The sequence below is a fragment of the Melopsittacus undulatus genome, chromosome 17 (assembly GCF_012275295.1).
Source record: "Melopsittacus undulatus isolate bMelUnd1 chromosome 17, bMelUnd1.mat.Z, whole genome shotgun sequence".
In the NCBI taxonomy this organism is placed as follows: Eukaryota; Metazoa; Chordata; class Aves; order Psittaciformes; family Psittaculidae; genus Melopsittacus; species Melopsittacus undulatus.
In genome coordinates, this window is record NC_047543.1 from 1,894,907 (window position 1) to 1,912,886 (window position 17,980).

At 46.7% G+C, this 17,980-nt stretch overlaps 1 protein-coding gene across 1 annotated transcript in view; it reads left to right on the plus strand.

Annotated features, from left to right (window-relative positions):
- Positions 1–275: 275 nt before the first annotated feature.
- The window catches only part of LOC101881122 (acid-sensing ion channel 2), a 400,402-nt gene continuing 382,697 nt past the window's right edge, over positions 276–17,980 (plus strand). The window contains exon 1 of the mRNA XM_005144733.3: positions 276–869. Within this exon, the coding sequence (XP_005144790.1) occupies positions 306–869 (564 nt within the window). The 5' untranslated portion in view covers positions 276–305. The remainder of the gene's footprint in view (positions 870–17,980) is intronic.

Sequence of the window (17,980 nt, forward strand, 5' to 3'; positions counted from 1 at the left end):
TTGGTTCAGCTTTTGCTGCCCACCCACATCTCTTCCACATCACCTTGGTGTCTCCCTAAATAAAACCAGCCTTTCTTATCGCACCGAGGAAATCAAGAGCGAGAGTTTGAATGGATTTGATGTAAATCTTCCCCCCTCCAAAGCTACTACTGAGCTTGTGGGAGAAACTGGCAGCAGCCGCCCTGAGACTCTGCTGCTCTAAAAGGGTTTAATCACTTTTGAAAGGGGAGGGAAGAGATCCGGATCCCGGTTCCAGCTAAGGACTGACCCAAAAAGCAGTGCCAGGATTTAACTAACTATCCCTGATGGATCTGAAGGACAGCACCAGTGAAGGCAGCATGGGCAGCCTGCAGCCTTCCAGCATCCAGATTTTTGCCAACACCTCCACGCTCCATGGGATCCGTCACGTCTTCGTCTATGGGCCGGTGACCATCCGGCGCCTGCTCTGGACCTTGGCCTTTGTGGGCTCCTTGGGTCTCCTCCTGGTAGAGAGTTCTGACCGGGTGGCTTTCTACTTCTCCTACCAGCACGTGACCAAAATGGATGAGGTTGTGGCAAACAGCCTGGTCTTCCCTGCTGTCACCATCTGTAACCTCAATGAGTTCCGCTTTTCCCGGCTCACCACCAATGACCTGTACCATGCTGGGGAGCTCTTGGCTTTGCTTGATGTCAACCTGCAGATCCCTAACCCGCACCTGGCTGACCCGGCTGTCTTAGCCATCCTCCAGGAAAAGGCCAACTTTAAGCAGTATAAACCTAAAGTTTTCAACATGCAGGAGTTCCTGGCCCGGGTTGGCCATGACCTGAAGGATATGATGCTGTACTGCAAATTCAAAGGCCAAGAGTGCAGCCATGAGGACTTCAAAACTGTGAGTATGAGCAGACACTCTGCTTTTCTCTTCTCTGGGTGTGTGGATGATGGTGGTGGTGTTGCAGGACCGGGACAGCATTGGAGGTCATTGGCCAACACGTGGTGTGATGAGTGGATGGTCCTTGCTGGGCTCTGGTACAGCAGAGGAGGAGGAGGCAGCCTGTTGAGTTGAAGTTTGTTTGCTGTAGGGATTATGTGGGGCCAGCCCTGCAAGGTGCTTGCAGCAGGTCCAGCCTTCATCCTGAACAAGGCTCATGCTGCTTGGTGTCAGACCAGGGCATCAGATGGGCTGCTGCTAAGCATCAGAAGGGGCTTGGGGGTCGCTTGTTACAGGCAGTGAACACTACTCAGCTGAATGAAGTAGAGAGAGCTGGAAAGAGGCCAGCAAGAAAGGGAACTGTTGGGGGTGGTCTGAGTGATGTCCATTAGCTAGTTGTATCTCCCTAAGTGTCTGTAGCATTGCTGAAATCACGGAAGGGGGAATTATTCTGCTTGCTCCTGGTGGTCATGGCTCATAAATCCTAGTGTGGATGGTGTGGGCAGCAGCTGGTGCCTTGCTGGTGCCTTCCTGGTGCTGTGTCAGACAGAAGGAAGGGGTGGGGGGGAAAGAAGGGGAAAAGAAATCAGGCTGAGCTCTGATCCCTGTCTGCTCTTAGGCTGGTGGGGAGGTGGAGCGAGCCGGGTAGCTGGAGGATCCTGAAGGAAGCAGATGCTGCTCCTTTTACAGCTTCTGGATGGCACGGTGGTGGCAGTGCAGGCTGGCCTGGGCAGTTTGGCTGCCAGGGAGTATCAGCTTCAAGTCAAAAACAACAGGCAGGTTGCCTGGAAGGAGTGATGCTCCCCATGTGCTGCTGGGGCAGAGCAGAGAATGGGCATGGGGCTGCAGAGGGAGCTGGTGGTTTGAGTCATGTCCCAGCAGAGAAGCAGGCTGGAGGCTGGATTTAGCTGTACTTTGCTCTCAGACCATCCTGGCCAGTCCCTTTACACCAGCTGAGCTGGCCGGGGGGGGTCAGTAGTCCTTGGAAGCAGTAATGGCACAGCTTTCAGATGGTTGTTTCTCTGGAGTTATGCTGCTTGTGCTGCTCACTGCTGTATGTCCTGCAGATAGGCAGGTGCCATAACAGTTTTGTGATGGTCTGGTTGTCAGTATGGTCTTTGTCTGTTCTGGGGAGAAGGGAATATTTTCTACCTGTGCTGCTTTTCGATCTCCCAGCAAATGCGTCCAACTGCCTCCTAGTACAAAGTCACTGCCATCACCCCGACTGTGCCCTCTTTAAAGCAGGAATGTGGAATTTTATGCCTCAGTTATTGCACTGATGCCTTGCCCATTTCAAACTGGATATCCTGGCAAACTACTCCTTTGCTTCTGCTCCCTGAGCAGAGGCTGGGTCATGAGAGTTGTAGGAATGTGGCGAGAAAGTCGCTAGGAGAAGAGCTTGCTAAAGAAAAGCCATGTGTGACTGAGCCTGGTGAATGGGATAGAAAAGGAGAAACACCAAAGTTCAGGGGATGGATGAGTTCGGATGAGTTGGGGAGTAAGGACAGACTCCAACAGGATGGACAGACCTCCCCTAACTATAGCGAGGGTATGGGGAGAAGGAGTTATTCTGAGCTTCCTAATAATGGAATAAACACCAACCAAACCCAAAAAGCCTCAAAGCCAGCGAGCAAACAGCACATCTGTGGGGATCAAAAAGCAGGTCCTGTTCTCAGATAAGACAGGAACAGAGAACAGGACCTGGCAGCCTCGCTGGGACACAGTGGGGTGTCATCTCCCTGACCTTGTAGGTTTTCAAGGTAGCTGTGAAATCATGGTGTATTGTTTGTCTATGGGGGATACAATAGCTTCCAGAAAGACAAAACATTCCCTAATGCTAAATAAATCCTTGCTCTGCTAAAAGAGGTTAGGGCCAACTAGGAACAGATTGGATATTACGGACTGACAGTGCTTGTCATTGTCAAAGTCCTGTGCAGATGCAGAAACAGTGCAGTGAAATACTCCAGCCCATTCTGCCAAACAGATCCTAGATAATCCAGAAGACAACATCTTCCCTGCATTGCCTTCTGTGCCTTTCTGACAGAGGAAGGTGCTTCTGTCTCACTGAGTCCAGGTTATGGAGATGCAGGGAGCAGCACTCAAAAGGGATGCAGCAACCCTGTTTTCCTTCCAGACTTTACCTTTCAGTGAATAAAAGTCAGCAAAAAGTGTCTGCTTGAAGGATGAGTTGGTCTTTCTACAGGGAGAATGCTGTAAAGGTCTTTGAACTGCCTCCAGGCTGAATGAGAACCTCATGTCCCAGATGAATTCTGCATTTAATCACCAACAACCTGTTTGAACTGCACAGCGGCTCTGTGACAGCCCATCCATTCTGCTGCATCACCAGTTGGGAAGAGAAGCATCCTCACCGGAGCTGCTTTCTTTCCTGTCAGGAGAGAGAGGCTGTAAATCCCAGAGCAGTTTTGTAAGACGTCACCACAGCAAAGAGCTCCTGCTCCCTTTCTGTACTCCCCAAATCCACACAGCTGGGAGCAGAAGAGGCAGTTTTGCTGCATCCAAGCAGATAACTGCTCTAAGGCACTGCTAAAGAACTCAGAGCAGTATTGCCAGTTGTTAGTGCATCAGCAGTGCCTTTTGATGCCCAGGGTGGGTGTTGTGTGCACTGTGCCCCCTGAATAAAGCACACATTGCTTCTGCTGCATGGGAAGCAGAAGCTGTAATGACAGTGCCTTGGCACTTTGAAAACGTGACTTCACCCTCCTTCCTCCTCCACTTGGTTGTTTTAATTCTCTGCTGCTGCTTTAATAACAGGATTTGAGCTGTGCTTTCTTTACATTCTCTGTTCCTTCTCCCCAGGAAAAGGTCTAATGCCTCTCAGACAACATTTCCCCATGTTATGGTCTGCTCAGAGGACTGAGTCCCCTAAGCTTTTCTGCAGAGATACATCCAAAGGGAACAGCAAGGACGTGGCAGAGTATGTGCTGATTCCTGAGCTGGCATTGCAATGCACTGAGCAGCAGATAAGATTATGCAGGCCTCTGCTGTAGGCAAAGCAATGAAGAATAGCAAATTGGCAGAACATGCTTTAACAAATCCATTCCCTTGGAGTATTTGGAGGAGGGAAGCCTGATAACAGCAGCAGTCAAGGAAAACCCCTCCTTTTTCCCTACATCCATCCTGCCAGGAGGTCTCGGTTGAAAATGACCTCACAGATGGCATTTGTCTGGAGAAGCTGTGCTCATGCTGCTCGACACAACATTAAGGTCTTCCCATCCTACTGCTGCTGAGCATGGGAAAGCAGCAGCTCATCAGCCCTAGACGCGCTGCTGTGATTTTCTGGGTATCTCAATGGGTGTTCCTGGGCCTCTTGGTGTGGCTCACACGTGGTTCTTTGGTGTTCCAAAATGGAATGAACTGGGTCATGGCAGGGGAGCCTTGCAGGAGATTTTTGCATGGGGCAACAGGGGAGAAAAGTCTGTGCAACAGTGTCCATGGGGCAAACACAGGATGACTGATGGGATGGCATGGGAGTAGAGACCAAGAACATGAGTAGCAGGGAATGGGCTATCTCAGTCCCACTGTGCTGAGAAAATGAGCCCCAGTGCCCAAGCTCTGCCAGATCTATTCAGACAGTGGCAGTGGGGCTGTGAGTGGTTCTGGTGTGTGAGCATGTTTTCCAGTTGGGTCATTCACTGAATGGGATGTTTAGTGTGTGCTTCCTCTTACATCCTATTCATTTCAGAGGTAACACAGTAACTTGTGTCTGCTATGCCTTCAATTCCAGATGTCTATTTATTTTCAGTGGCCATGACAATAGAAGGGTATAACTCATTTATTTTCAATACACATCCTTACTGACAGACAGTGTCCGCACAATGGAGAGTATCTCATGTGAATAGTTCTATTCTGAGGCACAAGTTTCTGTCAATCTTTCTCCATGCATATGTTTTCTCCCATTCTTTCTAGGGTACCCATGAGGCCAGTATTTAGTAAATAGCGTTTGCTCTTTAGTCTCACTAGCACATTCACATTTACTGTTATACAATACCCCCTTTCCTACAGAAAAGCAACCAGGATGGCGGCTGCTTCATTCAGAATAAACATTTCTTCTTCCTGTTTAAGACTTTTTTCCTGGAAAATCATTACTTTTTCCAAAGTTTGCTCTGGAATCTGAGATGTCAGAATGAGATCTCACTTCTGTGCTTCCTTTTACACAAGCTGATAGTTCTTCCATTAGAAGACACAATCTTTGTGCAGCCTTCCTAGTCTGCATTACAACATCTTGAGTTTGCAAGTGCTGTTGAGTGTCAGTGCATGGGCACAGGCACGGGAGGGAGGGCAGGGTTATCGTGTTGCTGTTGGTGGTGTCTCGTTGGGTGTCTAAAACGAGGTGGATTGTTCTTGGGTCACATCTCTGGCACACAAACCATGCCCTTGGAAATGCAGATTCTCATTCTGCCCAGCGTTTGTCTGGACTCCATTTCTCTGTTCCTTGAGCATTTAGGCATAAAATGAGCTGTAAAATGAGTGTTTTGTTCTGGATGGAGCTGTTTCTTGGCCAGGCACACTGCTCGCTAGGAGTTTGAGATGAGAGACACTTTAAAGAGCAGAGGTATCTCAGAAAGAAGTATAGCACAAGTACAGCTGGAGAACAGGTTTTGAGTGCAAAGGGAGATGAAGCAGTGGGGAGGGCCCTGGAAAAGGAAAGGCAAAGCACTTTTGTACATAAAACCCAGCTGTGGGCTCAGCCTTCTGTTGCCCATGGCCTTGGCTGTGCACCTGGCCATGTCGTTTGAAAGAGAGCAAGGATCACCCTTGTCTTTTAAGTGATTCCCATTTATCACAGCCACTCATCATGAAGCCAAATGAGAGCTCTTCATCCATGTCATCTGTATCAAACAGCATTTGGAGGTGAAGCAAAATGAAGAAATAGGCGGAAATCAAAACCAGTGGTCATGAAATTAAACAGAAGCTCTCACTTGATTAAAAGAGAAAACAAGTCTGACTTCTGTGGTGGCCTGGGTGGCCTCTTGAGGTCCCTTCCAACCTGAATTATTTTATGAATCCATGATAGAAAGGAAGTGTATCCCTCTTTGCTGCTATAGAAGAGTCTCATTTTTTCCTAGAATCGTAGAATCCCAAACTGGTTTGGGTTGGAAGGGACCTTAAAGACCATACAGTTCCATTCCATTGCCAGAGGCAGGGACACCTCCTACTAGAACATGTTGTTCCAAGCCCCGTCCAACCTGACGTTGAACACTGCCAGGGATGGGGGAATCACAGCCTCTCTGAGCTCAATCACTGTCAGTCTTCAATGTGAGTATGAAACACAAGACCCAGTTCTGGGGGACGGTTACCTTCCCCGCTGTGAGTTCACATTATTGACCTATGAAAAAGATTAGCCTAAAATGCACAGTTGTTGACAACTCTACATACACAGAGTGTCCATGGCAATCATGGCTCTGATTCCATAATAAACCCATCACTATTTCTCTGAGCAAGCCCCTGTCCTTTCCCATCTCCTGACACCATCCCCATTCACTTTAGAAGGAGACAGCAGAGAAAAACCCCTCAAATCCATCATTCAGCTCCTCTTGACTGAGAAAATGTGCCTGGCAGTCCCTGAGGAGCGCAGCTGGCTTCACAGCAGCAGGGACAGAGAGGTCATCTGAGGCATCTCCATCTCCTCTGGCAGGGCCTGGCATCTGCAAGTCCCTTCTATGCCTTCACAGCAGCATTCATTAAAGTCATTTCTACCTGGAGCAGACTGAGCTTGGTTAGTGCAGCAGAATTACACAGTAATTGGCTGTCAGGGGGACTTGTGGTCAGGCTGTAGGCTATAAAAGGCAGATACTCAGCCTGGACAAGAGAAGCTTCATGGAGACCTCAGAGCAGCTTCCAGTGTCTGAAGGGGGCTACAAGGATGCTGGGGAGGGACTCTTCATTAGGGACTGTAGTGATAGGACAAGGGGTGATGGGTTCAAACTGAAGCAGGGGAAGCTGAGGTTAAATATAAGGAAGAAGTTCTTTACTGTGAGGGTGCTGAGGCACTGGCACAAGTTGCCCAAAGAAGTGGCAAATGCTTCATCCCTGGCAGTGTTCAAAGCCAGGCTGGACAGAGCCTTGGGTTACATGATCAAATGTGAGGTGTCACTGCCCTTGGCAAGAGTTGAAACTAAAGGATCCTAAGGTTCTTTCCAACCCAAACCATTCCATGATTCTATGATATTGCTCAGATACCATGGTAAGATGGGCCCAAGCAGGGTGTCCGATGCATGTGTCACTGCCATAGCTATATCAAGTCTATATAATACTCAAAAGATATAGAAAGCATTTTGCCTACTGTGATATGACCCTTCATGTGGCTTTCCATAGGATGAGCTCTTTGGAAAAAACAGATCCATGAAAAACTTTCTTTCCTGCAAGATGAGCCCAGCTATGAGAAAGGCAGGGGTAAGGGGAACACAGGTCTTCCAGAGAGAAGAAATCATGGACTGTGGCTATATTTGCAGGTTCTAAAAGTCAGTGGTTATTTTGCCACCTGCATCTGCTGAAGGGTTAAGAAACAAGCCTTAAATGTCTTCACTATATTGAGAGATGAGTAGAACCTGAATGGTCTTCTAGAAGCTCATTGGGATTTCCAGACCTGTGAATAGCTATGAGGAAACAAGCTCAACAAGCCAAGATGGAAAATGAGCTAGACGAGGTGGATATGTCTGACACCATCTGCTATGGATTAATCTATGAGACCAGTACCACAACAACAAAATTGCCCCTTGGAGGTAAAAAGAGACCGTGAGTCATTTAAACAGATTGACACCAGTATGCTCAGGGCCCATCAAGAAACAATTTCCATCCGGCCATGAATATTTACAACTGAAGCACATTCCATTATTTGAAGAAAAGCAGAATTGTTTTGCTCATCTGTTGTTGCTGTTGCTGTTGAAGAAAGGATTTAGCCTGTGTGTTAATTCAGGGAGCGTGAAGTGAAGAAGTGAACAGGAGTGGAAAACGCACATATATTTGCTCAGAATGAGACAGATGAAAGGAGGCTTTATCTCTACTTGGTTGTATTTCCAGAGAGGAGCCCATTGCAGAGGAACCTGGGCCATCGGGGCCGTTTCATGTGCAGTAGAAGTCGCTCAGTTGTCTGCCCGTCACATGAGCCAGTTCTGCACTGTGACTTCCTCAGCGACTTGAATTTGAGAGGAAAATCAGGACTGTGTGGCTGCTGGTGTGTTTGTGTTCTTTCCAAGGAATCCCACACTCGTGTAGGGGAGGACAGTCTTGAAGGACTTCGCTTTGTGGGGCTGAATCCCAAAACAGTGACTCAAACTGTTTGTTCAACTGAAGGTTTGAGAGAAATTAGTCTTAGGCTGGGAGAAGAGAATAAATAAACCCAAGTAAATGCTCTCTGGTGGCTTCACTGCATGTACTATAAGCAGGAAAATTGAAGGGCTCAAATCTCTGCCACTGTGAGAGGTAACTTACTTCCTGCAGCTCAAGTAGAAAATGATGAGCTAAAGCCATGGTACAGCAGAGAGCAGAGTATAATTGCCATGAGGGATCATTCAATGGCAGGCAAAACCCCATCATTGCAGTATGCCATAGGTGGGATGATAAAGGACTAAATTAATTGCAGTGGAGAGTCAAAGACCAATAAGGGAAATTAATGTACTCTTAACCCTTAATTAGCTAAATTTTCAACACCACACTCCACTGCTTCCTGGCACTAAAATGGATGGTATATGTAGACAGATCCATTAGAGACTCCGTATTTCTTCCACCACCACCTGCTATACTTCGCAAGAGCAGCATGTGTGATCCATCTTTGCCTACCATGCATGAAACAGCAGCATCAGTAGAGCTGTTAACTCAGCAGCCGTTTTCCAGTGATGGAGAAACCTGTGAGAGCTGAACCAGGGTAGCAGAGAGGCTTCAGTTTGATCTCAAATGGTTGATAGCATTGGTTTGGGAGATGTGAGGAACTCTAAACCATCTGGAAAGTGATGATTTACTGGATGGGAATGGATGGGATGGACCTTGGATTAGAACAGGACTTCTTGTTTTTTCTCTGAAAAAATAGACCAGAAATGTTACTGTGAATTCTGCTGGGAACTGCAATTTCTGTTCAACATAATGGGCACACTGGTTGGATTATATCACCCAAACCTGACATGTTGCCTCCTCCTTTGCTAGGAAGGTGGTGACTGATTACAGCAGCCACAGGGATCTGATATATTCATCTTTTTCTTTGAAGCATTTAATGTTTGGGGATTTTGAAGCATTTAATGATTGGAGAAGTTAAAAGAAACATGTATTTTCCCAAAAGCTTTCATGAAAGCTGCTGCTGTTGTAGCTTCTCCAGCAATATTCCCCATCTTTATGTAAAACACTGAAACAGTTCTCGTGAGTAGTCTGACGAGACAGGGTGTGCGTATCATGCCCTTGTTACAAGAAGGAGTTGTGCCAGATGTTAAGCTTCACACTTGTTCATTGAACAGCACTTGTACTGTACTGTGGCGATGAATCCCACATTCACCATTCCTTCTCCAGATGCTCCAAGAATAAGTAGCCATTAACTAATGCTAATTTATGATAGAGCTTCTCCTGAAATACATATGACATCCACACCGATAACAAGCAAATTTGTTTCTGTCAAGACAATGACAAGGGATTGCCACAGAATTAACATGAGTGCTGTTTGCTGCTCTACACCAACTGCAATGAACCTTCTAGGGTTCACGCAATTACAGGGACACAAACGACAGCAGAGGGATGCTGTGAGCGAGAAGATGCAGTGCTATAGATGGTTGTTAAGGATGAGCTGTGGGAAAAAGCAAGTCCTGGGTTGAAAACCAATCCTATTTCTATTGAACCCCAGTGGAGTTTGCCTCCCAAAGACATTAGTGAGAGTGAGATCATGCTGTTTGCCTCCACAATTGCATCCATCCCTGGAAAAGTCATTCTCTTCTCATTATCACTTGGTAGTACAAAAAGACCCTTAGAGGTCAGTCCTATGATGATGTCTCTGAATACTGCATCTCTCCAGAGAAAATACTGCATCTCTCCAGAGAAAATCTCCAGGCTGCATCTCTCCAGTCCTATGATGATGTCTCTGAATACTGCATCTCTCCAGAGGAAGCACAACCTGACTTCAACTTTGCATTGCGCTCCTCAGGGCATGGGGAGGAACAGGCACCTGCCCAGCTCTGGGCCTCTGTAATACATGTCAGTGCAGCATCTACACTACTCCATTCAGACTGACAATAAAATTGCCAGCTCCTTGGGGCAAGAACTGTCTTCCTGGTTTATATTTATTATCACACATTTAGTTTTAAAGTAGATTAAAAATCATATAAGGGAGGGCATTGCTTTTAGCACTGCCTCAGAGAATGACATAGGTTGTGATTTTGTGCAAGACAAGAATATCCATCGTTCCTATTTGAAAGGAATTAAAACCAAACAGATTTTCTTCTACAAATGTCTTCACTCAAAATACATTTTGACAGCCTTGCTTACTGTATTTGCAAGTCAGGTACACAATGTACCTGAGCATCCACAGCTATTCCCAGCTCTGCAACCCCAGATAGTTGCTGCAAGCGTCTGCAGGCTAAACAGCTTCCCTAAGTAAAAACATTTGCCTCCCTCACTTTGGAATGCTGTTAAAGGGTCTTTCTAAGCCTAAGCTTATTCGTCCATTTGGTGTGCTGTGGGTGGTTGGCTGGTACAATTAATTGCAGTGTATTTACCTCCTATTTTTTGAACCAATCTGTAATGGCACCCCTTGCAGGGGGTTAAAGTAAAGGGCAGCTACACAGGTAAATTGATGTGGCAAACTATTTCTAGAGCTCAAGCAAAGACAGTTTAGTCACCAGGGATAGGGGAATGTTTGGTGCATTGATTTTGTGGCAGATCAGGTAGGTACAGTCCCCATTTGCAAAGTAATAATGCAAGCTGCGGAAGAGGTGTGAGTTGTTAACACTGTTGTTGTTAGCCCTTTCAGCTTGTGTATTCTGGGCCCTCCATGCTTCCTTCTAAGAGGAGGAGAAATAAACGTATGAGTCAAGTATGTTCTTGTAGTTGAACTTGTCTTTCAAAAAGGACACAACACTTCCTTTAAACACAATGAGAACAGAAACCAGTCAGCCCCTCCTCTAAGCTGCATGCCCAAGCAGCTTCATCCCTGTGTACAGTGCTGTGGTTTGGATTTAGGATGCAAATAACATTGATAACACAGGGATGTTGTAGTTGTTGCTGAGCAGGGCTGACCCTAACTAAGGACTTTTGAGTGTCCCATGCTCTGCAGTGGGCGGGGGGGGGGGGGGGGGGGGGGGGGGGGGGGGGGGGAGGGCACAAGAATCCAGGAGGGAGCATAGCCAGGACAGTGACCTGAACTGGCCAAAGGGATATTCCAAACCAGAGGATGTCAGGCTCAGGATAGAAGCTGGGATAGGGGTTGACTGGGAAGGGTTAATCGCTGCTCAGGATGGGATTGGTGTTGGTCAGTGGGTGGTGAACAGTTGTATAGAGCATCACTTGGTTTCATGAAGTTTATTCTTCTTTCTGTTTTTATTACCTCCTTTTCATTAAAATTATTATGATAATTATAATTATTAAATTTCACTCTACTTCAGTTATTAAACTGTTCTTATGTCAACGCAGGGACTTTCCCTTTTCCCAGTCCTCCTCCTACCTGCTGGGGCAGAGGCGAGTGAGCATGCCTGGCACTTATGTGCCAGCTGGATTAAACCTTGCCAGAGGTTAACTACTAAGGTTAAAACAGGTTCAAGCATAATCTAGAGTACCCTTGGCAAAAGCAGAAGTGTTGTAGTGGGTCTCATTCATCATTGCCTGACTGCTTAAAGTGGTAGAGTTGCTCATTATTGTTTTTATATGCCTTTACAAGAGCTGCAAAAGAGCCAAAGAGTAACGTACCATGGTTTTACTCCCTTAACCCACACTCAACAGGGAGCAATGATATTTAAGACCTCAGTGCAATGTAAAAGGTTTCTTCTTCAGAAACCAAATTCCTCTGCATGAGCCACATGGAGCAGCTCAGGCTCAGCTCCAGAGAAGAGGTTTCTGTTGCTTTGTTGAGCTGTCTACGAAAGCATTTTGGAGCTGGTAGCAGGGAGCTGTTATTGCCAGCTGGTGTTGCCAGACCTGCTTTCATGAAACCATTGTCTATCCCTAAGCCAACCGGCAGCTTTTCTCCTCATCCATCCTGCCAAAGCTTTTTCCTCCTTGCTCACTTCCCATGCTACATGCATTGGCATAGAGTCATTTAAGCTGGGTGCCCCATGAAGCCAATTTACTGGCTGGAGTGGCTGGAATTCCTTTGTGCTGCTCTTCAGGTGCTTTTCTGTTGACCTATGATCCCTCTGGGCATCTCCTTCTGGCATTGGCATCAAATTGGTAGGAGTGGGATAGACTGAGGTTCCCCTCCCCTGGCAACCTCAGTTTAAAGTCCTCTTCAACAGCCTGGCAAGCTGATGAAGATGCTCTTCCCTTTCTCCAACAGGTAGACCCCACCAGCCCCCAGTACACTGAGTTTCTCAAAGCCAGTCCCATGGTCTAAGTAGCTGAACCCCATCTATTGAATCACCAGATTTGACTGGTCCTTTTAAACAACTTCCCTGTGCTCCAGAGTCCCTCACCATTCTCCCAGGGCTTGTTAATCCACCATGGTTGTCCTCACACTGCTCCTGGCTGTGTCCCTGGTGCCCATGTGAAACAATAGCAGTGGATAAGAGTGAGTGCAGTGTATGAGGCTTGCTAGTTCTTGGTGATATTACTCATAGTCCCCTGGTAGGCAGCACACCTCTCTCAAGAACACATGAGCTTGGTACATCCACAACTCTCAGATGAGTACCTTGCCAAGGATCTTTACAAAGCTGTTTCTTATGGAGATGAGGATCTGTTGATGCCAGTGGAGAAAGCAGTGGGGAATGGCAGTGCAGAGTGAACAGTTAAGTCTCATGAGTTCAAAAGCAGCTGAACCCAAAGAGGAAAAGGTACAGAGATACTATGAGGAGGATTAAGGGGAAAGTGCCTATTGTAGAAGGGAGGATTATAAGAATTCAGCTTGTTTAAGCCCAGGCAATGTCTGTGTGAAGGGCTGTGGTTACTCTGTGGAAAACATGCCAAGAGGATAAGTGCTGAGAGGGAAACAGCTATTTCAGCTAAATGATGATGATGGCTTTAGAGCAAATGGTGTAAGTTGGTCACAGACAACTTTATGATGGAAGTTAGGAAGGGATATTTAATGCTTGAAGGAATGAACTCCTGAAGGAACTGCTCACTGGAAATGACAGGGATCATCTCTTGTGGATGGAATTATATGATGCTGTTGCCAGTAACAGGAGGCTGCATTCAAGGGCCTCTCGAATTTGATGACACAGAAGGAACAGATTGGGTGTACACCTGGGTCATGGGTGTTGGGCACATCCAATGCAGGTTCAACAAGGAATGGTAGGAAACCTGGAAAACATAGTCATATCCAGGAAAACCCTTTCTCCTGGTTCTTGGAGACACATGGTGTGAATTCTGTGGATTCCATCAGGGGAAGAGTTTTACACAAGCTTGTTAGATCTGGAAAGTGAATTCACTTGGACCCTGTTTATGTCTGGGTGGAGATATTAATGTTTAGTCTATAAGGATGCAAGTCCTTTGTGTGCTTAACTGAATCCAGTGCTGTTTGAAGATCCCATGTAAAGGCTGAAAGAGCTTCCATGGTTGAGGGTTTTCATGTTGCTATGAGCATCTACCCAAATGTGAGTGCAAGACCTGTGCTGCGGACACTCTCCAGTCTGACCAGGTCTCAAACTTACATGTTAACTTCAAATTGAGTGCATCGTTGAGTGTTATTCAATGTCTTCACCTTCAAGTGGTGGTAAGAAGGTCCTGGGAGTTTTGCTAATGGCCAATCCAACTGAAATCAAGGCACTAGATGTGGTAGGACTTCATCATCTGTATTGATACAGCATCTGTGAATGCTGTTGTATTAGGCACTGCAAAAGGATGGATCAGAAACATGGTGTCTCCTCTCTACTGCTTAAAAATAATATAATGTTCTCTTTGATTTAAAAGGTGTCTGAGAAGAAGGGAGAAAAAGAGGGGAAAGCATCCAAGAAATTGATTCTGCCCAATAGCTTTCCAAAGTACAACAGAGAACCTTATTTGAAATGGCAATAATACACTCCCTCCAGAAATGAGTTACTTGGTCTTGCTTTTATCCACCTGGGAGCTCTGATTATTGTCTCATGAAACAGAGCACCTGGTCTATTATCCCATATATAAGTAAGAGCAAACGCACTGTGTTTCATTACAGAGCATGGCTCCCCTGCAGGGCTGCTGCACACACTGGAATATACTGCAGAAGAGGAAAGACGTTTGGAAGTTTGCCCTCAGGTTTCCTAGAGAGAGAAGGCTGTGGTAGCAGGGAGAGAAATAGTCACTCTGCCCACCAGGGTTTCCCTCCCATGGCTAAAAAGTGATTGTTGTTGCTATTAATTAGAGCTGTATGGAAACATTCACAGGCAAACCTGGAGCCACATCAAACATGCCTTGCAGGGATGTGTTACAGGCTTAAACTGCAAATCAGCTCCCTTGAAAGACGCACTGTGATGCCTGAAGGGGGTGAGTGTGTGAACTGAAGGGCTGGAATGAAGTGATATGGGAATGCGTTTAGGACAAACCAAGGGCCAGATGTGGCCTAATTAAGACTCACTTTCTGTTGTATTAGGGGATGTGATCTGGGACTGGCATCTGAGGTCTGTGCTGAATATGCAGATCAAGCTCCTGAGTTTGCTCTGAGTCCATTTTGTCCCCTTTCGAACCCTAAATGTTGTGCTCAAAAGCTCTAAGTGAGGACAGCAATGACCCTGTTAAAGCCACCCTGAGCTTCAGTCAGAACTGGTACTATTGAAACCCTCTGCTAGATTCATCCTGCAACCCATCTCCAGAAGTATTACCCTGATGCAAATGAGAAGTACAATCAGATCTTGGAAGAGAAGGAAAAGTAGGGATGCTCTGCTTAACCAATGCAAGGAGAGAGACTAAAAACTAAACCCATACTGGTTGCTTGATGCAAAGTAGAATAGAGCTATTTGAATGGATGAGGGTGGCTTTACCAGAGCTCCCTTGGACACTGAAATCACCTCTCAGTCAGGAGTGAAAGTTTCATGCTGATGAAAATGCAGCAGGACAGAAGCATGAAGGGTCTGCCCAAGCCAACAGTTCAACATCAACCCTGAGGTACATGTCAGACTGTAATGTGAGAGAGTTTTCCATCTCTTGCTGATGTGTTCCAGATCATTTGCTTTGACTGTGTGCATATGTTTTCGATCCACCAGCACCTTTATGCAGTCACTTATAATTCACATTTGCTGGGTTTTAATGAATGTTTGTTCACTGGAGCATTTTCCAGGGAGTGTGCGTGGTGTGCAGAGCCAGCCCACATCCCAGCAGCCTCCAACACAAGCTAAGGCGAGGAATCAAGCTCAGAAACAAATCAAGAATGTATTATGTGACGTGCACCACCTGCAGTGTGAGACAGAGGGGGACTCTCTGGATGGGAGTCTTGCAGGAGAGTCCTAGAAGCCATGCGGATTGAACACTTCCTGCCAAATGCAGTGGAAAATCCCAGGGATAATCATGAACCTGCTGAAATCCCTTTAAAATCCAAATATAGTCTCAGTCACTGCCATGCTGAAGCTCCTCAGTCTTCCATTCCCACCACAAGGTTTGTTCTCTGGGTTGCTATTGCCATCATCCAGATGGAGAAGGGAAGCAAAGCAGGGTCTATTGATTACAGGTTGAGAAACATCCCAGGAATATTGAGAGACACAAAGGGTACAGACAGAGCCAGGACTGAATGTGATTCTTATGAAGATCCAGGGCTCATGCAAAAGAGGGAATGCAAGGGCTCTGTGAGTACTTCAGAGTGTTGGGAGCCCAATCCGTTTTGTTGACAGAGCGAGCAATGCAAATTCGTAATTACTGTAGATAAACACGTTCAAGTTAATTACTTCTCCCATTTGACGGCTGTGCAAATGACGCAATGACTAATTGAGACTGCTCTCCTTTCTTCCTTGCTGGGAAAACCAAGGCTGGGGCATGTGCTTGGGAAGGATGTGTCAGGAAAGGTGAGCAGTGAACAGAAGAGTGGATGTCAATGTCAAGCAGCTCTGAATCTTGTTGGAGGCATGAGGCTGTGACCAGGAAACTGGACAGGGATTTCAGAAGCTTTTCCTTCTGTCTCTTTGCCCTCAAACACAGCTGCTACTTGGACAGAATCAGCTGGCTTTAAAGTAGGTCAGACTCTGGAGAGCTGAAGTAATCTCAGGATGCTCTGTAGAAAGAGAAATACATGTCAGTGTGACACTGCTCTGTACAGTGGCTTCTAATAGAGTTGCTCTCCATTTACTGAGCCATGTGATTCAAACAGTGGCTGTAACACAGGAGAAATACTGCATCCAGCTGGGACAACCCATAGATCACAAATCCCACCTGAAGGGATGAAATCATCCTCTCAAAGAGAGATGAGGACAGCGCAAGAGAACCATGGAGGTTCAGATTCTCAAACTGCTTCCCAAAAAATGGACTTGGAGAAACACCAGGATCCTTAGCATCTTTTTGGCAGATTTGAGATCCCAAACCCCTAGTTTTGCACTCAGACTCTAGTGTGTCTCATTAAGTAATCCCTGATTTTTGTTTATAGTCTATCAGCAATTTAGTCTGGACTATTTTAATAGCATGAAAGCATCCTGGACACTCTGTTTCTTAGACACATAATTAGCAGTTTAGGGTTTTGAACAGCTTGTTAGCAGTTTGGGAATAGGCAACACCAGGATTGCAAGCACCTGCTCAGCAGCTGTGAACTTTGGATCCTCCCTTTTAGCACTCCATGGCTGTTTTAAACCTGTTTTTCAGGGAAGCATTTGCATTAGAATCATAGAATCCCAGACTGGTTTGGATGGAAGGGACCGTAAAGCTCATCCAGCTCCAACCCCTATCATGGACAGGGACCCCTTCCACTGGAGCAGCTGCTCCAAGCCCCTGTGTCCAACCTGGCCTTGAGCACTGCCAGGGATGGGGCAGCCACAGCTTCTCTGGGCACCCTGTGCCAGCGCCTCAGCACCCTCACAGGGAAGAACTTCTTCCTTATATCCAACCTGTTTCAGTTTGAACCCATCACCCCTTGTCCTGTCACTCCAGTCCCTGATGAAGAGTCCCTCCCCAGCATCCCTATAGGCCCCCTTCAGATACTGGAAGCTGCTCTGAGGTCTCCACGCAGCTTCTCTTCTCCAGGCTGAGCAGCCCCAGTGTTCCTAGCCTGGTTCCATACAGGAGCTGCTCCAGTCCCTGAGCATCCTCGTGGCCTCCTCTGGACTTGTTCCAACAGCTCCATGTCCTTATGCTGAGGACACCAGAACTGCACACAATGCTCCAGGTGAGGTCTCAGGAGAGCAGAGCAGAGGGGCAGGATCAGCTCCTTTCACCTGCTGCTCATGTTTGCAGAGAAACTCACATTTTGTCTCCTGCCATTCTGCAGCAGCCAAATCCTTCTGCTTTGTTTTGCTGGGAGGCAGCAGTCCCAGGCACTGCGATGGCTGAGCTGCAGTTTGTCCTGTTTGCTTTGTGCTCTGAAACCTGCGTTTAGCTGAACACATTAAGCCAATCTGTTTCCCAAACCCAGCTGCAACTACAACCCTTGGCAGCGCTGCTGGTCTGACACCACTCACAGGCTCTTTGGGAAGGCAGTGAAGAGGAGCAGAGAAGAAGAAGATGGAAAAGCAGATCAGCACAGCACTTGTGAGTGCCTTTCCCGTCTCCCAGAGCCACCCACCATTCAACAGAAACACAAAAGAGAGGAGAAAAACAATATTTGCTGACTCTCAGAGGAATGCAAGGCTGAAGCAAACTCCATGTGAGGGATCTATGCATTATTTATGGCTCTGTGCAGCCTGCTATCCCCCACTGGATGAGCAAGTTTTCTTGTTCAGAGAGATGCTCTTAACAGACACTTTAAACCCCAATCCCTCTTTTCTCCACTGAGCTGAGACTGTAGGACATGAAGGCACAGCTGAGTTACCTTCATCTCCCCA